We start from the raw sequence: 27,663 nt of genomic DNA on the forward strand, positions 1-27,663 counted from the left end.
GAATATGTTTCATTGTATGTATGACCCTTGCATGGAATTTGTCCATTTTATGTAAAAACCAATTGATCATCTTTTGAAGAGGGAATGAGATTCCATCATAACAATTCCCTGCCTGAAGGAGTGTATTTGGATAAACGAAAGTTTTTAGGATTACCAAATTTTATAACGTTCCTACTTATGCAATGTTTTTAACAAGCAAGGATGGCGGTGCAAGCGAGGACAGAGATATGATCGTTGTTAAGCGACGTCCTGCCTGCCACACAGATTTTGTGTTATAGATGGTAAATTGAACACTGCTCTTAAACAGAAATAAGGCTTATTTGATTGAGTAAACTTTCGCTATTTTTCGGGTTTTAAGAAATTAGTAATTAGTTTCCTCCTCCTTCATCTAATTATCATTCAAAACTTACCAAAAAGGAAGAATGAAGAAAGGAAATCATAATATATAGACAAGATTCAAAAGGTCTTCCATTCCAAAAGATATAGAACAGATTAGCCTTAGGGACTAAACTAAACTACATGGTGAGGGCGGCGTGGAAGGAAGGAACACTTAAGCGATCGCGAAACTATAATTATCAATATCAATTTTGTATAAACGAAAAAATGATGCAGTAGTTATGGTGGAGAAAATGGATTACAGCAATGTTAGAAAAACTCCAGGCAGAAAAAAACGCCTAATTATTTCAACTAAATATTCTTTGCCGGTTTTAATTAATAGTCTTGAGGCAATGCCGCTACAACGGAGGAAATCTAGCCAAACGAAGAATGCCTAATTCCATACTGTCAAGAATAAAGGATTTGCTGAAGACCCTCGTTAGAAATGAGGAGAAATCATTAAGCTGAAGGACGTGGAGTGAAAGCTACCCGGATGAACGATTAATGTCTTTCGACGGTGAAGCCCTGCTTCCAATCAAGGAAAGAGGCACTCCTGCACCTTAAGGAAAGGTTAATAAGGAAAAATCATGCATCCTTGGAGTAGGAACGGGAAACCGGTATGATCATGGAATTTGCAGGGATGTGTATGATAGAGAGTTACCTGATATTCAAAGGAAGATTCTACAAAGAAGTCAAAGAGGTGGCAATGAGGAACCCTCTGCCGCCGTTCTTTCGTGGCTAAGATTTTGTACGAAACAAAACCTTATTAGAATCGACTCAACGTCTGTCTGTTCATCTGCTTTTCATACATGTTAAATGGGGGTTCATTTTTTTTTCAGAAAATATGGTCAATGGTGGCAATATCAAATTAAAAGGTACTTCTCGAAACTGATCTTATTTCTGATACTGGGTGAAACATGAAGCAGTGTGGGCGCTCGAAAAGTGTAGCAGATCTCGTTCTCAGAATCTATTCGACCGAAAAATGTGAAAAAAATCACAATGGTGCATCTATACGAAATCTGTTCAAATCAAGCTAATAATATTTACATGGTTCAGAAATTTACACTTAAACTTAAGTTCATCCTAGGAATATAAAATGGCGTCAGTATAAGACATAAAACTAGAAAATTTGAAGGCAATCCAACAAAGTTGGAGAAGATCAAAATGTTATATTTCACGTGAATTCACTGCACTTTAAGACTTGTATGACGTCATCAATATATAAAGTGAACTCATATAAATTTCGCTCGCTTTCGATGCTGAGGTAAATGCAAGAGGTACGATCCTCTTCAAGTCCACCCAACTACTGGCCTATGCTGACGATATCGACATCATGGGAAGAACCACCCGAGATGTACAAACTGCCTTCATCCAGATCGAGCAGACGGCGCGAGATCTTGGGCTGCACATCAATGAAGGCAAGACAAAATATATGGTGGCAACGTCAGCACCGAAGACGAATCAACCAACAACATCAAACCGCACTGGTCAAACACAAAGACTAAGAAGAATAAGGATAGGAGAATACAACTTTGAGACCGTTGACAATTTCTCCTATCTAGGGTCGAAAATCACAACCGATAACAACTACGATGATGAAATCCGCGCACGATTGTTGTCAGCCAACAGAGCCTATTTCAGCTTACAAAGACTGTTCCGCTCGAAACGTTTCACCATAGGGTCAAAACTCTTACTGTACAAGACTATGATATTGCCAGTCCTCATGTATTCCTCGGAAACTTGGGTTCTTAGCAAGAAAAATTGCGAACTCTTGGCCGCGTTCGAGAGAAGAATCTTCCGAAGAATTTTTGGCCCCCTACATGAGGATGGATGATTCCGTAGCCTACACAATGACGAAATCTATGAGCGATACCATGATCGTCCGGTTGTGGATAAAATCCGGCTCAATAGGTTACGGTGGGCAGGTCACTTAATCCGTATGGATGAGGATGATTCAGCCCGGAAAGTCTATAAGGGCAATATCTATGGTAGAAAAAGAAGACGAGGCAGACCCTGCCTAAGATGGAGCGATGGCGTGGGTCAGGACGCCAGACAGCTTTTAGGGATATCGAATTGGTGGACCTCGGCGCAAAACCAGGATGTCTGGAGTTCCTTATTAAGGCAGGCCTAAACCGGATACCGGTTGTTGCGCCGTTGATGATGATGATGATATAAATTTCGGAGTTGGATTTTGGAAGTATATCAAGGAATGCTTTGAATTTTCAGCTATGTACGAATGAAAAACACTTGCATAGGAAGTTTCGCACACAAGCCAAACACACAACCTTTATACACGAAGCGTCTAGCTTTCGGTATTCCGACTTGTTTATGAATAAAATCGAGGGTGGTTTGCAATAAAAAGGTGTACTTTGCGAACTCTGAATAAGATATGTGGATGACGTTTTTAGCGTTGCCTGCAAAGAAGAAAAGGAGGCGGTGCTGGAGGTTTTAAATAAAATGCAAAGTTGCAATTTAAGATGAAAGACCGTAGAGAAATCAAACTTCTGGATTTAAGAACTATTAGAAAGAGAAAAGGGATTCTCGTTGAATAGAATACCCATACACATAAAAAGCTGTTTAAGTGTGATTTACACTTCCGTCCACAAAAGTGTCACCCTTCCATGAAATGATGCATATATTGTTTTAATGTCCTTCAATGCGGAAAGATTCCTAAAGGATAAAGGGTATCTAGGTGATTTTTTCGATCGTGTACAACGCACCCGCGAAGCCGGTTGGCAGGCGGTGCCTATAATGCCAACGATGTCGATAAATTGGTTTTTGATTGATGTAACTGCTGTTAAATTGTGCGTGCGTATCCGACTATGAGCATGTGTTTACATTTCAGCTTAGTGTGGTACCGCATTAATTTGGTAGCTGAGGAGCTGGAAGGTGATGTTTTGCTTTTGCTTCTGTCCAAAATGCCGTTTCCAGATTATGGTTGAAGAACTGATATACGTTGGGTGGTATTAGATATCAATGTTTGGGTCTTCAAAGAAAGTTGGTAGTTAAATGATAATATTGTGTTACATGCCATTAAAAAGGTCAACCAGCGATGCGTTGATGTTGTCATTGGTTTCAACCTCACAACATGCGCCGCAGCGATCCGTGGTTGGGGCACCTATCCTGGCCAGGAAGACGTTTCTGGTGGTTTCAGATTTAAGTACGCATGCTAAGTTTCATGAAAATTCCGCTATTGGTGTCAAAGTTATGGCAGTTCAAACTTCGTGCGAATTTACTGCATCCTAAGTCATGCAAATAAGACGCTGACATCATAATTATCAAGAATAATTGATATTCGAAATTCCATTCATGAAGAATCTACTTCTTCCCAGCCATTTTCAAGGTTTGGTGTAAAACAAAATCTTATTAAAATCGATTCAATGTCTGTCTGTCTGTCACACGCACTTTTCTCCAAAACGGCTGAACCGATACGTACGAATTTGGTGGACAAATGGGAACTATGAAATCCCACGCATACAGCGAGGGGCTCAAATTTAGGTGGAGTCTAAAGGGAGGCTCCCCATACATGCGCAGGGGGGATTCAAAAATTTTTTCACCAGATATAGTCATGTAGGGTATAAAATGAAAGGTCTCGATAAGTACTTTCTGCAACTGATATTAGTTTAGTCGTGAATTGCAAAGTCCGCGAGTGAGGAGTCAAAATGTACGCACTTAAAGTGAGACAGGACTCATTTTCGGAAACTACCCAACCTAAAAATCCGAAAAAATCAGGGTGGTGCGCTTAGATGAAATCTAGGCCTCAAAATATGTCCCATTCCGATATCTGCTCAAATAAACTTACTAATAGTAAATTACTACTTTTTAGAAATTTACTGAAAAACCCCCCTTAGATTCATCCTAGGACTTCGGAATTTTGTACCAGTATAGGGGACAATATTTCGTATATATATGCTAAATTTCATGGAAATTAGGCAATTAACGCCAAAGTTATAATACCCGGAATAATTGACATTCGCGTGGAATATTGAAGTCGCATTTATGAAGAATCTATTTATCTGCCGCCCTTTTTAAGATTTTGTGTAAAACACTTATGTGAAATCTAATCTTCGAGAGATGTCCCATTCCGGTATCTGCTCAAATAAATTTACTAATAGTATATTATCAACTTTCAGAAATTGACTAAAAAACTCCCCTTAAGTTCATCCTAAGTGTACTAAATTTTGCACCGACATAGAGAACAGCCTCGTGCATACACATGCCAGGTTTCATGAAAATCCAACTATTAGTGGGAAAGTTATAGCAGTTCAAACTTATCAATTTCGTGCTAATTAACAGCATCCTAAGCCATACAAATAAGATGCTGACGTCATAATTAAGGAGAATAATTGAAATTCGAGTGAAATATTAAAATTCCATTCAAGAAGAATCTAATTCTCCCCAGCCTTTTTTTATATTTGATGTAGGTTGAATTCTTCGCATTTGCTAATAATATTAAACTCAGAGTGTGAAGCGAATGAGGTAGACTATTATCAATACAAGGGTTTCCATCAAATGATTTATTTAAATCACTTTCTAAAAAATAGAGGGCAATGGAATTTTTAACTGTGACACGTTCACAGGGGTCGACTCGTCGTGATCGGTTTCGCCATTTTATTTTATCAAATGCCTGATCTGGATGGAATCGTGAGGCCTTTAAATCCCCATCCAGCGTATCCAGCCACCGTTGTTTCGGCCGACTTTTTGATTGCTTAACATTGACTTCGATGTTCAGACCAATATTGGTAAGTGAATTCTCGTTAGCGTGAATTACGTGACCACACCATCGAAAATGCCTCTCTCGCAGTTTTTCCACGATCGGTGCAAACCCATATCGATCGCGGATATTCTCATTTCAGACGTGATCAAAACGTATCATGCACCAGTGCAATGCAACATCTTCGTCCCCATTACCGCAAGACGCTGTTCATTGTCCTTTATAGTCGGTCAACACTCAGAACTATAGAGAGTGGCAGACGGTCAGTTCAAGGAGCCCCCTGCCATCCGGCTCCTCCACCGGTCGAGTTCTATCTTCTTAGCAACGAGAAGGGCCCGAACGTAATGGGCAACACGGTTCCACCTATCAGCAGTCCTCAGCATCTCTTCCACAATGTTGTCTGGAGAGAGATCCCCTGTGTTTAAATAGAGCTGCTGACGAACCCCATCCCACCTTCCACAAGAAAAAAAAGTGTGGTGGGCATCGTCCACAACTCCATTGCAAAACACACAATCCGGAGAACGCACCTTTCCAATCTTATGCAGGTAAGACTGAAAACTTGCATGCCCACTTAAAAATTGGGTAAGGAAATAGTCAGTCTCACCATGCTTCCGATTGAGCCACGCACCTAAGTTGCCGATGAGCCGCGCAGTCCATCTGCTTCTAGATGGACTAGGATGGACTAAGAAATTGCACTGTGCGCGTTTTTGGATATCGAAGGAGCATTCGACAACACATCGCACAGAGAGATACAGGATGCCCTGAGCCGCAAAGGAGTGGGAAACACCCTGGCACTCTGGATGGGCAAAATGCTAGAAAGCAGACAAATAGAGATACAAACAGGTACAAATTCTATTATCATCAACACCACTCAAGGCTGCCCGCAGGGTGGGGTACTATCGCCGCTGATGTGGAGTATGGTAGTGGATGAACTTCTGGACGTGTTAACAAATACTGGAATACAAGTTCAGGGTTACGCGGACGACATTGTTTTAATCTGTAGGGGCAAATATGAAGATACCCTTTGTGATAGAATCCAAACTAGATTAAGGGTTACTAGTGCCTGGTGCAGGAGGGTGGGACTGCAGATCAACCCAACCAAAACCACCATAGTACCATTCACTAGGAGGCGTAAGCTTGATCACCTGAGAGCCATAACATTACATGATATGGAGGTAAAACGAGGAACAGAGGTAAAATATTTGGGAATTACACTAGACCAAAAATTACTCTAGAAGACACATGTCGGACAGCCACGAGGGCTCTAATGACTTGCAGATCCATAGCAGGAAAAAATGGGGTTGCAGCCCGAAGATACTACTTTGGATATATACTGCAATAGTAATGATTACTTATGGATCGGTAATCTGGGCAGAAAGAACCGGACTCAGCACACAAGCCAGGGAATTACATAAGCTCCAAAGGCTGGCTTGCGTGTGCATCAGTGGGATAATGAGGACATGCCCAACGGCATCCCTGAAGGTCCTTCTGGGATTAACCCCTCTCCATCTGCACATACAAATGCAGGCAAGGAGGGCAATATTCAGGATGGCCGGTAGTATGAGTGAGGCGGGGAGCTGCCTAAATCGAAGGAAAATTGTTATTCTTTCTAGGCGGTATCCCGAATTACTGATACCAAGGGATAACATGACAACGAGGTTTCACTTCGATAAGAAGTTTGAAACAAGTTGGAGTAACAAGGCAAACTGGGAGAGCGTGCCTGCGACATACGGCTTAAACTAGCAACTGATTACTTGGTGCCCTGACGGATCCCTCACAGCAGAGGGAGCGGGTACCGGTGTCATTGGTCCAAGGAAAACATACTTTGAGCCAATGTGCAGGTACACTAACATATTCCAGGCGGAAATAACGCCATAGACAAATGTGCCTCGTTTAATCTGCAAAGGAACTATAGGGGGCAGAACATAGCTATTCTCACCGATAGCCAAGCAGCGATTAAGGCACTTAGGTCCAACCAGGTGAACTCTAAACTGGTATGGGAATGCCTTGAGAGACTGAATACACTCGGCTCTGGATACTTTGGGTTCCAGGCCATACTGGGTTGGAAGGCAACGAGGCAGCGGACGGACTAGCCAAGGAGGGAGCAGGGACGCCTTTACACGGGCCAGAACCCTTCTTTGGAATCGGGAACGGTTTCATGGCTATGAATCTAAGAAATGAAGAGGAACGGTTGGGGGAACTATACTGGGCGGGCCTACCAGGGATGGAGCAGTCCAGGGTGCTTATTGGGGTATACGAACCCATGCGCACAAAGGATTGCTTAAGCCTCACCAAAAAGAACCTCCGAATCATAGTGGGAATTCTCACTGGTCATTGTCGGCTGAACTATCACCTAGGGAAGCTAGGGATATCTACGGACACTGCTTGCAGGTTTTGGAGGAGGAGGACGAAACCTCTATACACGTCCTGGGACAGTGTCCGGCACTTGTGCAAAGTAGGTCGAGGCATCTGGGAGAACACTTAACACCAGATGCAAAGTTGAAAGATCTGGGAGTAGGGAACATACTAAAGTTCCTAACGGTTATCGGCCTGCTTGAGATACTATGATCAACAGGAACACTATAACCAGTAAAAGGGGCACAATAGTTCTTCAAGGACGCGATGCGACTTTCTCTTAACAGGATAATAATAATAATATCTTCCGTTTTCCCGGCTTCTTCTTCTTCTTTTTCTTCAGCCTTTGTCCCGTTCACAAGTCGGCTCTCCCTGATCGGTTTCGCCATTTGGCTCTATCGAATGCTATTAACATAGTATGCTGGTCCCAAGCCCAAGTAAAGGAATAGGGTTTGAGGCAACGTACTCTGTACTATCCTCAGTAAAACAAAAATAAAATCCTGAGATCAGGGAAAGAGATAAATAGAGTATAGTTGATCTCTCTTGGTGACAGGTCCCGCGACAGGCCGACCAAGAAAATGCATATAATGTCGGTACAAACGTGGTGATCGGATTCAGCCACAAACTTCCGGTTTCCCGGCTTATCTGCAATATGTAGTGTATAGTTTAGTTTTCGAATTTTACATAGAACTTCACTTTTAATTTTTCATGTGAAATGATTTGGTAGCTCACTCCCTTGCCGTAGCGTACCATGCCAACAATATCCTTTAAGGAGCGCGTACACCAAGCCCAATTAAAATTCATAACAAGTTTGCACATTCCATTCCATATATAAATTGGGCAATCATCGCATGCTACGTTTGCCTTACCCTTGTAGGTGGTCAAAAGTAACGAGCCCTTCGACTTTTTTCTCGGAAAGACAAATCTCCAAATCCCATAGCTGCCACTTCATCGAAAGCCAGGCGGCGTATCCATTTTATCATTGAGCTGTTTTGCAACGTTAAAAATATTACTTTATTAGGAAATACCAGTTTTTATTGTTTGCCTTATTCTCTATCACTTATACACGGATAAGAATTGATTAAAAAAATTTCGTTAAACGGTATATTTTAAGCCTAATTACATTGTCATTACATGTTATTTGTAAGCTTGTAGCATTACGAATTTCTAGGACAAAGGTTTACAAAATCTTTCCCTGCCTACTTCAATCTTAATAATTTTAGTTAACAAGACGCGACTCAATCCTCACTCAACCTAGATTCAATGCATTCATTGGCATGTCACAAATCGTTTAACGGTTACTAAGCTCCCGCCCACTACTTTAAACGCTAGAATACCAGTTAATATCGTAACTAGGTAGCTTGGAATTAACGTGGCATAATACAGTTCTTGCTTATTAAATAAAGTTAAACACGAAACGAACAGGTGACTAATAACTACATACGCCACATGGCTGTACCGCGAAGTGTCCAGCGCGTTGAAGAAGATCACGCTCCAAAAAGTGTGCAAGAGAACGGTGCACAGCGTTTGGGCGGCTGATGTGATGAAGAACACATTGGTACCGCTCAGCAGGCCCATAGTTGCCGGACCCACCTGAAAACAGTTTCCGCTCGTTACAACAGCTGTTCAGGGTGGTTAAGGTATGAGGACAAGGACACATTTCTTACCGAATCAGCCAGAACATTCACCAGCGCGAATGCACCGCTTATAATGCCGAATCCAAGCCCCGACACATATGCCAGAATGTGTTTATTCTCCGTCACTCTCGAATTTTGGGTAACTTCCTGCAAACCTCGCTCAGTCTTCCGCAGTACTATGTAAATTACATAGCGAAACGCTTCCTGCATGCAAGTTGTGGTGAGTATCATTTCATATAGAAGAACTATCGCTTCTTACTTGGAAAAATATTGAGAAAACAAGTCCGAAACTCAAGTACTCCCGAAGTGGTACAATTGCAAACCAAAATGTCGAAGATATCAGCAGTGACAGTAGCCATACAAATGCCGCCGCTATTAAAATTATAATTCGAATGGGATCATGGGCAATTGTGAAGATGAACATTGCCAGCGGAGGCCCAAAGGCCAAGAACGTGCATCCGAAGAACTCCGCAACCGTCATTGCTTATAAATTTAGAGGCGTTTTATGATTATTTCTTTGCTGCGCTTTCACTATTTCAGAGAAGACGCACAAGCGGCAAAGGTGAATGTTACGACAGAATGCTGAAAAAATCTCATTCCAACCACTTTAACGCCAGCTGGGTGAGACTGTACGCCTTAAATGTCGCGAACAAAGAAACAGGACGTATATTTAATCACATATGAAGTCACCGTAATTCGATTATGTAGCTGTCAGCAAATGACAACCAAATCACAGAAAAATGAGTAAACTGCAAATTTGACGGTAAGCACTTGTCAGATGATTTGCAAAGTCACTTCGCTACTGACATCTACCGGAATACATAAATATCGGCGGATATGTGTAGGCCACTGTTGGATCCTTTTTAACTGCCAAAGAGGATCTGAATCTTAGCACGACTGTACTTCTTGCACAGATTCTCTCTAATTCAGAGATTTATCAGATACACTTCCGCCTAAAATGCAGTGATATGCTGGGGTAGAGATTCCCATATGTTTTCAATTCGGCGCATATTTTGCTTACCGGCAAAGAACGCCTAATCAGATCGACTATATCACAATAAATTGCCTTCTCAATATGCATAACAGAAGAAGTGTATTGACGGCGACCTCGAAAGGGATCATCATCTGATCTACCTTTGCTTGCGAATCGTTACTGCCTGGTACCTGGTTTTCGCTGGCGATTCTCTTACAATGATTTTCGATAACCGCTTCAGTCTCAACTGAACTGAGCTGTTATATTAGCGATTATTTGGTTTTGGTAGCTTTCTAGGGCCCATTGTTCAAAAACTTCAAAATGACAGACCAGTACCGCTTAATAACTCGCAGCGACACAATCCCGGCCATCATAAGGAAGCGTGTTCGACTTGCGGTCGTCGGGGAAACTGGTGACCCAGAGTCGATGGATGCAGAGACAGCGGCATCAACAACATCACGCCGCACTACAGGCAACAGTTTCACTACTCGCCGAAGCACTCTTCTCCACCGTCCAGCTGAGGTTCCCGTTGAGGTTCGGGACGAATTCCAAAGAGCGTGTATTGAATTCTCGGATATGGATCCTTCGCATAGATCAGGTATTCCCAGGCTCTATGCATCTCTAGCAACTCCGGGAATTCTATCTCAAATCAATGATGAGATTGCATCTCGGCTGTGTGTTGCTATGTCGGTCTTGCAACTATAATCACTTGTGTATTATGCTGCAGATACGGCTATCAGATTGCATGGTCAGAAGATTCGTTTCCGTGTTGAGTGTTCCGGTTTGAGTGTCTAAAGAGGTCTACCATTGAACATTCGTCTGGAACGTCAGCGGGACTCACTAATGCAGGACATTGCTAAACTGATTCAGATTAGCACTGGCAATGCCAGCAGACGAGTGGGAAATAAAGTGCAGAGGTTTTACAGAAACTATGCCATCCCCAGTGAGACACCCTTAGTTCAAATTCTGGACACATTAAAGCAGAAACTTTCTGTGATATTCAGTCGGTTACGACGGTGTGGCGAAAGTCATTCCAGACGTGTCCAGAAAGGAACATATGCGAGGAACCAGCGGAGCTTCTTCAGATTTCTCAACGAATCCCAACAGAGCGTCCAGACAGTACAGTTTTCGGTGACGGATGCGAAAGAATATTGGAGTGGACTTTGCGGGTTAACCGCTCAGCATGCTGGGCATGCTGAGTGGATTATCGCGGAGGCACCTGCCAAATACGCCTGGCATGAATTTTGCGGCTGTTACCGAAGGGGAAGTTCGACGAGCTATAAACACCTCGGGTTTGGATCGACAGAATTTCTGGTATTAAAAATTTACCAGCGTACACAGTTATCCCTAAGAAAAGCACGGTGCAGGACCCCGTAGACACAAGACCGATTACTTGCTTATCAACCCTCTACAAATTCATTACATCCATTATTAGTGGAAGGGTCAATGTGAGGGTGAGGGTGAGTGAGGGATCTGAGGGTGCTAATACCCCGGAGCCCATCCGTATACGGAGGAGCATCTTCCAAGGGGATTTGTTGAGACCCCTTTGGTTTTGTATGGCACTGAACTCCCTCTCATGGCTACTGAATGGTGCTAGAGGGCATGGTTTTACAATAAAGTATGGCCTACGTGCTAAATGCGAACTGACACACTTGATGTACTTAGATGACATCCAGCTGTATGCTGGTACTGACGGCCGTCTTAGAAGTCTGTTGCAAATAGACATGTTCAGCCGTGATATTCGGATGGAGTTTGAATTAGACAAGTGTCGAATCCAAGCCAACCGCAAAGGTCATCAAAACGGCTCGAAAAATCTTGGGGCCAAGTTATCGTTTAATTTTAGGCCGGAGTTTGTTCCTAAAGACCTTGCCATCTGATTCTGAAACTTTGCTTGAACTAGTTTAGCTAGAATTGGAAATTCAGTCAGTACTTTATGTAGTACAAATCGATTTATATTGTCATTTGAAGTCCACGACGTATATCAACGTGGCATGACGGGAAGTGGCAGTGAATAGTTCACACTTTGGGAAAAAACAATGAATACACTCCTGGCTATGCCATACAATGAAACTCATTTTTACAGAGCGACCGACGGGTAGATCACTCTATAAAGCATATGGTGCGGAGCAGTTAAGAGGTGTGAGCTTTTCCGGTAGACCCGGGCAGAGCTAAAGCACACTTCCTCGGGTTCAAATACTCGTTCGTCATGGATCTTTTTGATCATCTTGAGAGACTGTGTGAATACCTTATAGTCCTCAAAGGATTGAATAAGAAACATTATGTATATTGTTGTATTTTCAGAACTTTTCAATTATAATCTTTCCATAATTTTTGGCAGAACCTTATAAATTTTACAGCAGTGTCTATCGCTTTTTTGATAAATAGAAGATTACAACATATTCGAGATTTGCGAATTATGGGGTTTTTTTATGTCACAGCTTTTCTTGCTTTTGAATGGATTTTGCCGTAATTACTTTCGTCGGGATAGGCAGGTTATTGCTTGGTTTAGCTACCATATTTAAATTGTCAAGCATTGTACTTTAGTGCTGATCCGGATGAAATTAAATGGGATGATAATGCTCTATCGACATTAAATGCGTTTTCTTTGTCCGGCTTCCATGTTATATGGATTGGATTTGGAGTGGGGTACGAAGATTGCTTGCCTTTCAAGGAAAAACGCTCTCCATTCGAGTAAGGCTACTTCGATTTGGCATAGCAAGATTTGCCGAAATTTATCGCAATTCTTACCTAAATCGACCACCAAAATCCTAGTGAGCACTCAGGTTGTAAAATCCCTCTAATTTTGTTAGAGTATATGTCATCTTTCCCCCCTCTCATGTTGGGCCTGCTAGTACGCGATAATCATTGAGAGTAAGTCTGTAAAATCTATGCGGGTTTAGCGACACTCGTTTTATCTGCACCCGGGTTCCAACGGAAACCTTGGTAAATCTGCGTATGTTGTCCTTTCCACCATTTCAGATACACTGTGCCTATCAGAGACTTGAGAAATTTTAGTTACATATTAGCCAGCGATTCTGTTAGGACTTTTCGCTCATATTTCATTGCCATTAGCAATTCTGATGCAACGCTTTCTTGCAACCAATTTGCAAATATACTAAAAGTATGCCACGTGTTTTGAAAAGCGTTCTAAAGAGGACCGGTGTCTCTATATTCCAAACTTCATTTTCCAGGACCCAAGGCCTCATCCCCAAAACAGATGAAGCCTTTTCGCCGAGCACATTTATACAATGGACAGTTGATTCGGGGAAAATTCAAGCTCGGCATGAAAATTATGTTCAGCCGCTCTTTATCTAAGCCTTCATTACATCCTTTCGCCGCCAAGAGAACCTCAAGTCTACGGATAAACCACCCTCGCACCTTTCAGCGTACCTGCTCAAGGAAATCAACCAATACATACTTCGTTTCAGTGCTGCCTGGTTTTACTTTGACTAATGGCAGTCAGCGAATGGACTCGTTCGACAAAGGGTAACCTCCAAGAAACGTTTTGACAATAAACGCCACTCAAATGAGACTATTTCTCAGTTAATGGTGGATGAGCTAATAAGGGCACCACGTTGATGAACTCCATTTTTTCTCATTAGCTCGTCGAATTAACAATTCTCTACATGTTCGACTGCGGGATGGTACAGCAATAATTATTAGCATTTTGCAGCGCTTTTCTAAAAAAGTGAACAAGAAATCTGGATTTAGACACTTAATCTAACACACTAGCATTAACGAACGTTTTCTTCCCAAACCAATGTAACCGCCATTAAATGTCATACATGGCCATCTATTGGGAAATCTTCTCTTAATGGAGTGTCATGTCTGTGAGTGCTTTAGGTTTATCACTTGATGCAATGAGTGCGACTGGGTGTTGACTATCGCTTTTGTTTCTTCCTGGGATTTTGGCATTTGGCGCAAGATTCTTGTCCGTGAGGGTGGAAGTGTGTTATTATTTCCAATTATTCGTTTGGAATCTTTGTTTTCTATTCATTTTTCAAGTTCATCCACATTAATTGGACTACAGTGCATTCACTTAAGTGAAAAGAATGGTGAGTTTGTGTTATATTTCCTTAGAAATCTTCGATCTATTCAAGCAAACTGGAGATACGTGCAAATATGCAAATGATGTGGGCTTATCATAATTAGTGCAAGAACTATGTTTTCAGGGCGATGTCAAAATATGTGATATTACTGACGCCGTGAGGGATGAAATCAAGAAATTTCGTTTCAGTAAAAACAACGACAATGCTGCGTTAATATGTAAGTAGATAATCTTTGTATGTTATTTTGTGTGGATTCGCTTGATCAATCAATGTATGATTAATCATTGCGTCATCAATAAATCATGCAATCGTGTTATATACATTCATTCGTTTTGTTGTTGGTATTTTTTTGTAGTGAAAGTTGATCGTGATAAGCAGATAATTGTTGTTGACGAATATCTTGAGGATGTTTCGATAGCCGATCTACAAGAACTTTTACCAGGTCATCAGCCTCGTTACATCGTTTATACGTATCGTATGGTCCATGACGACAGTAGAGTTTCACATCCAATGTGCTTCATATTCTACACACCAAGGGATAGCCACGTAAGTAGGTCGCGCGTGAATTTTTGAAAAGAACACACGCACACAACTTTCTAGCTCATTAGGTATGCTTGTCATCAGTTAGACTATGGACACATAATAGAAGCCCAATTTAGCAAAAAAGGCTAAATAACTTGAATAGATTAAAAGTGAAACTCCAAACAACTGCCAGCAAAGGCAATATTCTTCTGCATTTCTTATGATTCATTCTAATCGTGTATTTTGTTGTTATCTAATAACATGTTTCCTTATCTTTGCCTTTGGATTTGGACTATGTTTAGCGAAAACATTGTGTCCATGCACCAAATGTAGATTTAAATAACGTCTTTGAATGCATAGTTCATGGAAAACTAGCAGAAGTAGAGATTTGATTTTACGCCGTTCTCAAATTGCAAGCACTGATAAATGAATTTCGCGGACCGCATTGTATTGCGCTCCCGAAACGTGATAAATGTTCTGCAAATCGGTATTACAAGCTTCCCGAACTGATAAGTAGTGACTGGTTTGTGATAACGAGGTTTTAATAGAATTTTTCACTGTTAAATGTTCTCGGTAAAACATGCATTGATGAAGGAAAGAGAGGGGGGGGGGTGAGTTTGACTAAATGCTTTGGGTTTTCGGGGGAGTTAGTGGGAAGAGGAAGTCCTTATATAAAAACATGTTTTATCTCTTACATTTCGAGTTTTTTATTTTAGTTTAGAGTTAGGGATATCAATTTAATTGATATTTCTTTTGGGGTAGGGTAGGCGAATGCATTTACGCACACAGTGTTGGACTCCCGGTTCGGTACGCCGTCGGACTACCAACTAAACAGCTCCCCATCGTCAGAGAGCTAGCCTGGAACCATTTGTCACATTACTTCGGGCTAGTCCCCGAACTCTTCCACCTTACGGAGCCTTCAAATCAGGCAATTCCTTTCACCAACGAGATGGGAGAGGAGGAAGGGCACTGTCAGTTCAAGGAATCCCCTGCCATCCGGCTCCTCCACCGGTCGAGTTCTATCTTCTTAGCAACGAGAAGGGCCCGAACGTATTGTGCAACATGGCTCCATCTGTCAGTAGCCCTCAGCATCTCTTCGACAATGTTGTCTGGAGAGAGATCCCCTGTGTTTAAATAGAGCTGCTGACGAACCCCATCCCACCTTCCACAAGAAAAAAAGTGTGGTGGGCGTCGTCCACAACTCCATTGCAAAACACACAATCCGGAGATCGCGCCTTTCCAATCTTGTGCAGGTAAGACTGAAAACTTCCATGCCCACTTAAATCTGCCTCTAGTTTCATTTTGCCACGAGAGCTGCCACTCGTCTAGAGTGCGTTGCCGTTCTTCGCGAGCAACCACCTTCCTTGGCTCATCTCCCTTGACGCTCCTTAGCAAGAAGGGCAACGGGGATCACTCCCGCGATCACCATCACGGCCGGTTCAGAGCCCAGTGCGGTACGCAGACGTCACCCGCAAAACTCCCCGTCTCTGTACTTGCCCGAGGCGTTTACGATATTCCTCCTTGTTAAGAGCGCCAACCTATACCTCTGCACAGTAGAGCAGGACAGATTGCGTTGAACTCATCAGGAGACGTCGCCTGCTAGACGTAGGACCCCAATGTTTGCAATTAGCCTACTTAACGCCGAAACTCCAGCTACAGCCTTGTTCGCTATTGCTTTGATTTGCTCAAAAAAGCTCATCTTTGAGTCAAGAGTCAACCCGAGGTACTTTACCGCTGCTTTGACTCGCCGAACGATATGGGACGCAGAGTCGGAATTCTCTTTTTAGTCAGGATGACTACTTCGGTTTTTCCAGTGCAAGGTTGAAACCATGAGTAGTCATCCATCCGCTTACCCGTCGCATCAATATGCCGAGTCTGCTTTGCGCATATTCGACAGTGCGTCCAGCAACAAGCGCTGCGACATCATCTCCGAATTTAATTGACATTAACATAGCATCGACAAATATCAGTAGTTAAGGATAACATTTCTTCCCCTTCTTATTTCATCACCGCTATTGTTCCGGACTGAGTCCACCTTGTTCAAACTAGCCCGGTGGGAAATGCGCTTTGGCGGTAGGCATGTTCTCGAAGAACGTTGAAGTGTACTTGGTACATGTTTCAAGTTAGTTACGATGAAATTTCCTTGGTTTTTCTTCCCTCCTTCGTAGTGCGGTGTAGTTGGTACGTCGAGGTTTTAGTACGATCTTTGGCAGTCAACAGTGCTCCGGGATCCTCTGTTTCCCATTGTTAGGAAAGTTGCTTAATAAAGTTCGTAGTCAGTGAGCGTGGACTAATATAGATATGGGCGAAGTCGTATCAGCGAGACCCCCTCTCTCTTTCGTTCCTAATATTTACCCAATAAATCTATCTTACCACACCTTTGACGACATACAGTGAGCAAAATTAATATCCGGACATTCTGAAATAAAATGAATGTGGGATGATAAGAGGGTTGAACAAAGACATATTTGAGTCATTATTTTGGTTAACATAAAATCGAGTTACACTAATCGCAGTGAAGATTTGAAACAGTGCTCGTTAAAACTGTGAAAATGGTGTGTTCGGGTTAAAGTACCACTTTCCAACAACGGGTGTTGGATAAAACGCTAAATGCTATTTCAAAACTATTGGAAATTCGAAGAAATACTGTTCACAATATAATTACGCGATTTAAATGCGAAGATAGAATCGAAAATAAAAAAACAAATAGCACGACCGGAAAAATGAACGGCCTTTGACCGACGGTTTATCCACCGAGAATTGTGAAAAACCCTCGAGTAAGTTCACCACCTCCGTAAAAGGTGACGGTGGAAGTGTTATGGTTTGGGGCTCTTGTGCGGCAACCGTAGTGAGAAACTTGGTTTTCATAGAAGGCAATATGAATGCCGAAATGTATATTAACATTCTAAAAGAGAACCTGCATGCAAGCGCCAAAAAATTGGGTATTCGTCATACATTTCAAATGTATCAAGACAACGTCCCGAAACATAAAGCGTGGAAAACACGCATGTGGTTGCTGTATAATTGCTAAGAGTTGTAATTCTTTGTAAAATTCATAAAATTCTCTATCCTTCCTTCCATCCATCTTGAAGTACTACACCTAAATGATTACAGTGCTTGAAAAGCTCGTTATTTGGCAAAAATTTTAAATTATTTATGTCGCACAAGAATCCAAAATTGTTGTAATATTCAGTGAGAGTAGTAAATCTTGTGTTAATAGCTTGTATCATGCCGTCAAACATTGCAATAAAAAAATCAATTCTGAATCTACTTTCAGTGGAAACAATAGGCTCATCTACAAGCTTCATAATTGAATATTATTTTTTTCTTGCGAACCCTTTTCTCTTTAAAAGTCGTTGGAATCTCACAACTGCTCTTTACTATGAATTCGTAGGCATTTTCCGCGATATCTCGCCTTCCTGACGTGGTAGAGTAGAAATTCTTGCATTTCCTGAATCTGGGTCGCCTCCCCTTTCGTCCATAGAAATCCGACGATTTTGAATTTTTGGCCACTTTCACGGCCCGGGGTTCGAGGAAATTTTCAATTTTCTTCGACTTTCGTTTTGCAGCAACAGCAAACGGTCTTGCAGCAAGAACACCCACAGCAATTCCAAAGTACCCAACAGCAGACGGTCGGAACATCAAGTCTCGGTCCTATGTTGGAAAACCTCCCTCGTTGGATTTTCCGCGATATCTCGTCTTCCTGACGTGTGTGAGTGTGTGTGTGTATGGTGGGGGAGAAGCTACAGCTTCTGAGCACTCAGGCCGTGTTGGCCCATTGTACTCGCCACCCCCGTCTAACGGAATATTCCGGATTCGTTAACGTATCGCAGTATTTCCGTTAGTGGATGTAATGCTACCCGTCGCAATTGGAGAACATCGGCACCAAAGATCTGATGCCTGATGCATTCATAGGCGGGGCATTCACATAGGAAATGCTCCGTGGATTCCGCTTCCTCATTACAGGAGGGACACGTATCATCTTCGGTAATTCCTATTCTGAACATATGCCCAGCTAGTGAATTATTGCCTGTCAGAATGCCCACAATACACCTGCAAGTCCTCCTGCTTTTCGACAGGATAAACTTTGCGGTACGTATGTTGGGTTCTGGCAGGAAAAGTTTGGTGTGTCGAGCAGCATTTAAGCTCTGCCACCTGTCGTTATGGGAAACTTGTTCCCAGTTTTAGAAAACAGATTTAGCCAATGCTACTGATACTCCAATTACTGGCTCCGGTCCCAGCATAGGGGTGATTGACCCTTCTTTCGCTAAAGCATCCGAGATTTCATTTCCCTCTATGCTACAGTGACCAGGTACCCAGAGTAGTTCCACCGTATTGAATCTAGACATAGAGTTCAAATGGTTTCTGCATTCCTGAACGATTTTCGAGGTGATCAAAGGACTACTCAACGCCCTCAACGGAGCTTGGCTATCATTGCAGATTGCGATGCGCCTGCCCTTCAACCGCTCGTCAATCACCCAGTTTGCCACCCTTAGGATCGCATAAACTTTGGCTTGAAAAACCGTTGCATATTGTCCCAAAGAAAAAGCCCACTTCTCGTTTTTATTCGAGACTCCGGCTCCAGAACCCTCTTCTGTTTTTGAGCCATCGGAGTAGAAGACTTCCGTATATCCCGCCACGCATTCCTCTGGGTCTTCCCAGTCCTGTCTACGCTTCAGGGTAACTTCATATTTTGTACCAAACAGATGTATGGGGACACGAGAATCAGAAGGCATTGTAAGAACTGGATTTAGTCCTCCCAGTAACTCTTCCAATGCTCTGTGCCCTCCACATCCGTTGTTTTCCCATAGATCTAATCGAATTAGCCTATGTGCTTTGAATAAATATATCCAGGGGCTGCAAATTGAGTGGTGCATTCAGAGCTGCGCCGGATGTCGTGCTCATGGCATCAGTGATACACAGACACACAGTTCTTTGCAGTGCGGCTAGTTTACGGTGAAAACCTTTCTGTCTCACCTTAACCCACCATACTACGGATGCATATACGAACATCGGCCTAATGATGGCAACGTATATCCACATTACCACATGAGGCCTGAGTCCCCATGTCGAGGCAAAGGTCCGTCTGCACAGCCCATAAGCTGTGAGAGCTCGTTTCATCTTTACCTCTACATGTTTATTCTAAAGAAGTTTTTTATCTAGAGTGACCCCCAGATATTTCACTTCTTCGGAGAGTTGAAGGGTAGTACCCCTCATCTCAGGGAGACAAAGTCCATCCAGTTTTCTCCTTTTTGTGAATAAAACCATTGTGGTTTTATTTGGATTAACTGACAAACCATGTCTAAGGCACCAGCTGTCTATCAAATCAACGGCACGCGGTATATTCCTACACACCGTTCCAAGATCCCGATCAACAGCAAGTACAGCCACGTCATCAGCATAAGATTGAGCGTGTATTGGCAAATTTTGCAGTTCGCATAGCAGTGATTCGATCAGCATACTCCACAGAAGCGGCGAAAGCACACCTCCTTGGGGGCAGCCCTTCGTTGCTTCTGTAATCAAGTAGCGATCGACCCCTACCTCAGCGCACAACAATCTTTGCGTTAGCATAGCATGGATCCACTTAATTAAAGCATCATCAACACCATGCGCTCTGGCGGCATCACAAAGTTTTTGAAAAGGCGCACAGTCAAAAGCCAATGTCCACGAACACCCCCATCGCGTACTCACGATTCAAAGTTGCATCCTCTATCTTTGTGACCAAAGAATGAAGAGCAGACTCACAGGACTTTGCACGTTGGTAAGCATGTTGGTTTTCACTAAGTGGGTGTGACCTAAATGCGTTTCCACGAATGTGACGCTCCACCAGTCTCTCCAAACCTTTCAGCAAGAATGAAGTCAAGCTGATCTGTCTGAAGTTCTTTGGATTAGAATAGTCATCTTTCCCAGGTTTCGGTATGAAAACTACCTTAACCTGTTGCCAAGAAGAAGGCACGTAGCCCAGAGCAAGACATCCTCGAAAAATATTTCTTAGAGGTCGCTCTAAATGCTCCATACCCTCCTTTAGCATTGCCGGATAGATACCATCCATGCCAGGTGCTTTGAAATGTTCAAAGGACAGTATGGCAGCTCTCACCTTTTCATGGGTAACAACCGCTTTCGCAGTGTTCCAGTTCCTCTTGCAACACTTGCGTGTTGAAGGGGTTGCAAGAACCGTCAACTCTCCCCCTACCACTTCTCTCACCCGTTCTCCCGGGTGGTGTACTTCCAGGAGGGTCTGTACTGAGTCCAGTCTGGAGCTCGTGAAAGTACCGTCGGGTTTTCTAAGAGAATTCAACTTGGCCGACTCATCCTTTTTGAGGACTCTGCACAGCCTTGAAGTCTCCCTTTCGCCTTCCAGTTCGTCACAGTACGCTCTAAAGGAGTCTCGTTTCGAGCACCTCACGAGCCTCTTATATTCACGTTGTGAGTTCCTGAAATTCAACCAGTCTTCGTCCTTGTTACTTTTGCAAGCACGATTTAGAAGTCGCCTGGTTGATTTCCTGAGTTTTTGCAGTTCTCGGTTCCACCAAGGAACCGTTTTACCGCTTTGGCCTCGGGAAATAGGATAAGCCTCTTCATAGCACTCTAAAAGTGTGCCGTTCAGAGTTTTCAATTCATCTTCCAGCACCAAAGGAGTCCTTAGTCGCCTAGGAAACTGTACTTTATTGTCAAGAAGTTCATTGAACTTTGCCCAATCCGTTTTCCTAGGGTACCGTCTTTGTACTGCAGACTGTTCGCCCGCAATAGTCAGATTGAATTCTAGATATCGGTGATTTGACAGTGAGACATCTAGCACTCGCCAGTGTGTAATCAACTCTAACAATTTTGGGGTACAGATTGTTAGGTCAATTTCTTCGCTTCTTCTCGGTCCCACGAACGTAGGAGCGCACCCCACGTTTGCAGTCATAAGACCAGCTGAAGTGATGAAATCAAATAGCTTCTCTCCTCTTGGATTGCATTTGCTACTGCCCCAACAAATATGTTGAGCATTCGCATCGCAACCTATTAAGAGTTCGAGACCACTTGATTCTGCATACGCCACCAGATCCCTAAGTTCTTGCGTCGGTGGAGGATACAAAGAATCATAGGGTAAATAAGCGGAGGCAACTATTATGTTTTTCCTCTCGCCATTTATTTGGTATTGTATGATGACCGTAGCTAAGTCCTGGGAACAATATTGTCTCAGCATAGTTGCCTCTAACCGTCTTGACATCAAGACGCAAGCTCTCGGTCTTATGGATCTTTCGTCGTAGAAGATCCTAGCCTCCTTTACTGATCCAATGCCACAGATTCTGTTAAATCGAACCCACGGTTCTTGCACCAGAAAGATATAGGGGAAATCCTGCAGCTTTGTCATTCTCGCTGCCAGCAGGTAGGAGGGAGCTTTGGCATGCTGCAGGTTGATTTGACCAATCTTTATGTTTTTCGACATAAACTTAGTCTATTGTCTTATGGAAAACAGTTAGAAGCGTATGCGGCAGTCCGCGTATGACGGGGTTTCCCTCACACCGTACCGCCAGAGACTCGATCCCCTCGTGATTGATTTCTCTGAGAAAAGCCGTTCTTGGAAGTACTGCAATTTCCATGTTCTCATCCACGAAAGATCTCATCTCATACCGCAGAGCATTCGTCTGTTCTCCACTTAGCACCTTAATTGGTTTGCGGTGTCCGGGTTGCATAGATTCGATCACTCAAACTGGCATCAAGTCAGTTCCGTTCACGTCTCTGGCTTCCCTTCCTTCCGCCTGTTCCTTAGAAGGTGTAGGAGAAGTTACTAGCAGGTAGGATTCACTCTGTAGTCCCTTCCCCAGTGCGAGCCCCCATAGGGGGGGCACACCGGTCCTAATCCCTGCGAGACGCGTGGAAATAAGCCCTGGTGCGGAGCACAATAAAGCGTTGTCCACAGCAGATGTGTTGGTCTTACGCTTCTTGCGCGCATTACCGCTGACAGAAGAGTCTGGTGCGTCCAGTGTGGATCTTACCGGGGTTTCCAGTTTATCCCCACCTTCCGCCGGAGATTCCGCTTCCTTGTATCCGATTTCTCTGGGCGTTACCGCGCCTAGTGGTACAGCCACGTCCATGTCCTCATTCCCAAGGTGCTTCATCTTCCTTCACAGCGCTCTCTTCTGCCGTCGGCTTCGAGCCTTTCCAGGTTTACGGTGTCCGGAACGCTTGGATCCATTTCCACACACCGACGTTAAACCAGTAGGTCCACGTCACCAGCTTCCCGTTCTTCCGCTCTTCCTGGTAAGGATGAAGGAGAAAGTTCTAACAGGCAGAATTCAGCCGTAGTCGGATTTCCAGTTTCTCCCAATTTGAAAGTTTCCGTACTTTCCTTTCTGGCTAACTTCACCGTAGGCACCAAGTGCAAACTTTCCACTGAGTCGGAAAGCATGCCTTCTACAGATTGATCTGTAGGCGAGTATGAATGTGGTGAGGCCTCCAAATTCCGCGCCTCGGACGCGACATGATTGCTCATGGTCGCGGGTGGATTCGAAGTCTGTGACTTCTTACCACTTGGAGAGTTTAAATCCATCGTTTCCATATTCATATTTTTGGACACCCTTAGTGTAGTAGTAAATTACTACAGGCTCCCCCACCACGACAAGGTGGTGTCCGAGGGGGAGTCAGGAGGAGTTAATAGGAAGAGCAATTCCCTAAATCAAAACGTGATTTATCTGTTACATTTAAAGTCATTTCTTTTATTTTAGAGTTAGAGATATCAATTTAATTGACCCTAGGCAGCCAACCTGAATGGTTGGCATAACATCGACAAATACCAGCAGTCAAGCATAGTATTTGTTCCCCTTCTTGTTCCTTTAGCGCTGTCGTTCCGAACTGCGTCCACCTTGTTCAAACTAGCCCGATGAAAAGTGCTTTGGCGGTTGATAGGTTCTCGAAGAACGTTGCAGTGTACTTGATGGCTGAAAATGTGGGGTCATTATCTGTTTTGGTTACGATGGAATTTCCTGTTATTCTCGATCCTTTCCCTTAGTGCGGTACAGTTGGTCTATCGAGTTCGTATATCTTCTGTTGGCGAATCATTTGCTGTAAGCCTCGTCGACAATAAGGAACATTTCCCTGTCACAAGCCCAGTATACGTTCCTAGCCTCCTCGAATGAATGCCTGGTGGTATTCATCAAATTTCGTTGATTCTAGACGAGACATCGCCCACAGAAATCCCACAATTTTGAATTTTCGGCCACTTTCACGACGCGGGGTTCGTGGAAATTTTCAATTTTCTTCGATTTTCACCAGGCCTTTCGGCGTTGGATTTTCCGCGATATCTCGTCTTCCTGACGTGGTAGAGTAGAAATTCTTGCATTTCCTGAATCTGGGTCCTACATTTTTGGCCTCTTTCGACCCCGGGGGTGTGGAAATTGCTGCTTTATCATACTCAAGTTGGGAATAACACCACCGACAGTGCAATTTGATTGCAATCGTAAGGTTCCGCTCGCCAATGTCAACTTTTTTTTATATTCTTCCAACCGGTGATGCGACTTGAGCGAACTACCACAATTTGCCGACAGACGTATAAGCTGCGTCCGTCTTCAGCGGTTATTACTGCCATGGCTACACAGTGACTAGTAACCAGCGGTGTTAGTTTGTACTAAGCACAGGCTCGACATTCACACCCGTGTATGCGAGGCCAAATACCTTCACCTTAATTAAAGGGTACGGTCCTAGTTGTGAAGCGCAACTCCACATATTGAGCCCCCAAGGAATTCCGCGCACGGTTGTTGGCAGCCAACAGAGCCTATTTCAGCTTACAGAAACTGTTCCGCTCGAAACGTTTCACCATAGGGTCAAAGCTCTTACTGTACAAGACAAATGATCTTCCCAGTCCTCATATATTCTTCGGAGACTTGGGTTCTTAGCAAGAAAAATTGCGAACTCTTGGCCGCGTTCGAGAGAAGAATCCTCCGAAGAATTTTTGGCCCCCTTCATAAGGATGGACGATTCCGTAGTCTACATAACGACAAAATATATGAGCGTTACCATGACCGTCAGGTTGCAGATAAAATCCGGCTCACTAGGTTACGGTAGGCGGGTCACATAATTCCTATAGATGACGATGATCCAGCCCAGAAACTCTATAAGGGCAATATCTATGGTAGAAAAAGAAGACGAGGCAGACTCTGCCTAAGATGGAGCGATGGCGTAGGTCCGGACGCCAGACAGCTTTTAGGGATAATTGGTGGACCTCGGCGCAAAACCGGGATGTCTGGAGTTCCTTATTAAGGCAGGCCTAGACCGGATACCGGTTGTTGCGCCGTTGATGATGATGATGATGAAGGAATTCTGCCCACGATAAGGGGTAACCGCAGTTACCATGAAACTTTCAAAAGCGGGGCAACCGCAAATTATCGGGCCGAGAGCACATCCCCCAGGAATTCTTTTGGAGTATATGCTTTCAGTGGGCCATCCAGGTTCCCATGGTAATCCCATGATAATCTTTGATGAGGCTTCGTGGTAAGATTAACTCCTTGGAGACTCTGGTCTGATCGCCCTCTTAGAGTACTTGGGGACATTACCTCCAACGATTTGACTGGAATCAGTTCGACTAAGAGAGCCACAACGAATATAAAACAGAAAAGTGAAATCATAGCAATTTACCTAGTGGAGCTTAGTGCGTTTTACATTTTTTTGCTCGCCTAGCTACGTATTTGTGTTCACCTCTAGCTTCCCTCCTTCTTTGCAGGGAGATGCTCTCCTCCTATCTATGCTTTCGATAAATTTCTTTAGCTTTCTATTAAATTGGACGCTTAACATTTTAAAATTTATAAATTTCTCCTACAGATGGGTCTTCAAATGATGTATGCAGGAACCAAAACAGCCATTCAACAAGAAGTTGGAGTAACTAAAGTATTCGAAGTACGAGATTTAGATGACTTCACTGAGGATTGGCTTCGTGAAAAGCTGAAGTGAATTTGAGTCGTGATTACAATACAAACGTGAATACTCCACGATCATAACAGTGAAAAAAACGTTTATTTTTAGAATTAGTTTCCTAAAGCCAATAGCAAAGGACACTCCAGAATGGACTTGTCGAAGTATTAAGAAGAATTTTTTGCTCTCGTATTGGGAATATGTTACGTTGTATTTTGAGACATAAAAGTTGTCTTGCATTTTTTTTACTACAAATAATAAATTTGATATGAAATCAAAATATTTCGAAAAGAGAAAATAATTTTAAACGAAAGTCGACGAAAATTCAGGGAATTTTTATTTATATATATATACGTATTTAGAGAATATTCTTGCCGTCATATTTAGGATGTAGAAGTTCTGAGAAAAAATATCGTTTGTAGCAATATATAATATGTGATTTGATTATTTTATAAAAAAAAATATGAAGCATATACTATTTCACACCAAAATAAAGATACCAACATTTATATTCAGTGGATTTGACTCTTTCTCGTTTTGTGTTCGTCGGGTTTTGGTAAGACCGATATGGGAGGACGAGGATTTCATCATCATCACCAACGGCGCAACAACCGGTATCCGGTCTAGGCCTGCCTTTATAAAGAACTCCAGACATCCCGGTTTTGCGCCGAGGTCCAGCAATTCGATATCCCTAAAAGCTGGCTGGCGTCCTGACCTACGCCATCGCTCCATCTCAGGCAGGGTCTGCCTCGTCTTCTTTTCCTACCATAGATATTGCCCTTATAGACTTTTCGGGCTGGATCATCCTCATCTATACGAATTAAGTGATCCGCCCACCGTAACCTATTGAGCCGGATTTTATCCATAACCGAACGGTCATGGTATGGCTCATAGATTTCGTGGTTAAGTAGGCTACGGAATTGTCCATTCTCATGTAGGGGGCCAAAAATTCTTCGGAGGATTCTTCTCTCGAACGCGGCCAAAAGTTCGGAGTTTTTTTTGCTAAGAACCCATGTCTCTGAGGAATATATAAGGACTGGCAAGATCATTGTCTTGTACAGTAAGAGCTTTGACCCTATGGTGAGACGTTTCGAGCGGAACACTTTTTATAAGTTGAAATAGGCTCTGCTGGCTGCCAACAACCGTGCGCGGATTTCATCGTTATAGCTGTTATCGGTTATGATTTTCGACCCTAGATAGGAGAAATTTTCAAAGATCTCAAAGTTTTAGTCTCCTATCTTCATTGCCTTCGTTTGACCAGTGCGATTCGATGTTGTTCGTTCTTTTGGTTTTGGTTTTCGCGCTGACGTTGCCACCATGTACTTCGTCTTGCCTTCATTAATGTGCAGCCCAAGATCTCGCGCCAATTGCCGCCTGCTCGATCTGGATTAAGGAACACTACATCTCGTGTTGTTTTTCCAATTGATGTCGATATCGTCAGCCTAGGCCAGTAGTTGGGTCGACTTGAAGAGGATGGTGCCTCTCGCATTTACATCGGCATCGCGAATCACTTTCTCCAGGGCCAGGTTGAAGAGGACGCATGATAGGGAATCCCATTGTCGTAGACCGTTGTTGATGTTGAATGGTCTCGAGAGTGATCCTGCTGTTTTTATCTGGCCTCGCACATTGGTTAGGGTCAGCCTAGTCAGTCTTATCAATTTCGTTGGGATACCAAATTCTCTCATGGTCGTGTAGAGGTTTACCCAGGCTATGCTATCATAGGCGGCTTTAAAATCGATGAAAAGATGGTGCAACTGATGTCCAAATTCCAACAGTTTTTCCATCGCTTGCCGCAGAGAGAAAATCTGATCTGTTGCTGATTTGCCTGGAGCGAAGCCTCTTTGGTATGGGCCAATGATGTTTTGGGCGTATGGGGCTATCCGGCCTAGCAAGATAGAGGAATATCTTATAGATAATACTCAGCAGTGTTATAACTCTATAATTGCTGCACTGCGTGATCTCCCGCTTTTTATGTATGAGACAGATAATACCTCGTTGCCAGTCGTCAGGCATTGATTCGCTGTCCCATACTTTGAGCATCAGTTGATGGACCACTTGGTGTAATTAGTCACCTCCAAATTTGATCAATTCGGCTGTAATTGCATCGGCTCCTGGCGACTTATGGTGTTTGAGCCGATGAATTGT

At 43.2% G+C, this 27,663-nt stretch overlaps 2 protein-coding genes across 2 annotated transcripts; one reads left to right on the plus strand and one right to left on the minus strand.

Moving 5' to 3' along the window:
- Positions 1-8,457: 8,457 nt before the first annotated feature.
- Positions 8,458-9,854, minus strand: LOC119646398 (gamma-secretase subunit Aph-1). The gene is made up of 3 exons (XM_038046843.1): positions 9,341-9,854; positions 9,112-9,285; positions 8,458-9,037 (listed from the first exon to the last, which is right to left on the minus strand). The coding sequence occupies exons 1-3, from the start codon at positions 9,560-9,562 to the stop codon at positions 8,714-8,716; spliced, it is 720 nt and encodes a 239-aa protein (XP_037902771.1). The 5' UTR covers positions 9,563-9,854; the 3' UTR covers positions 8,458-8,713.
- Positions 9,855-13,928: 4,074 nt separating this feature from the next.
- LOC119646724 (glia maturation factor beta) lies at positions 13,929-26,038 on the plus strand. The gene is made up of 4 exons (XM_038047303.1): positions 13,929-14,109; positions 14,227-14,320; positions 14,459-14,649; positions 25,429-26,038. Exons 1-4 carry the CDS (start codon positions 14,107-14,109, stop codon positions 25,555-25,557), a joined length of 417 nt encoding a protein of 138 aa, XP_037903231.1. The 5' UTR covers positions 13,929-14,106; the 3' UTR covers positions 25,558-26,038.
- The last annotated feature ends 1,625 nt before the right edge of the window (positions 26,039-27,663 follow it).

Source organism: Hermetia illucens, chromosome 1, assembly GCF_905115235.1.
Source record: "Hermetia illucens chromosome 1, iHerIll2.2.curated.20191125, whole genome shotgun sequence".
Classification (NCBI taxonomy): Eukaryota; Metazoa; Arthropoda; class Insecta; order Diptera; family Stratiomyidae; genus Hermetia; species Hermetia illucens.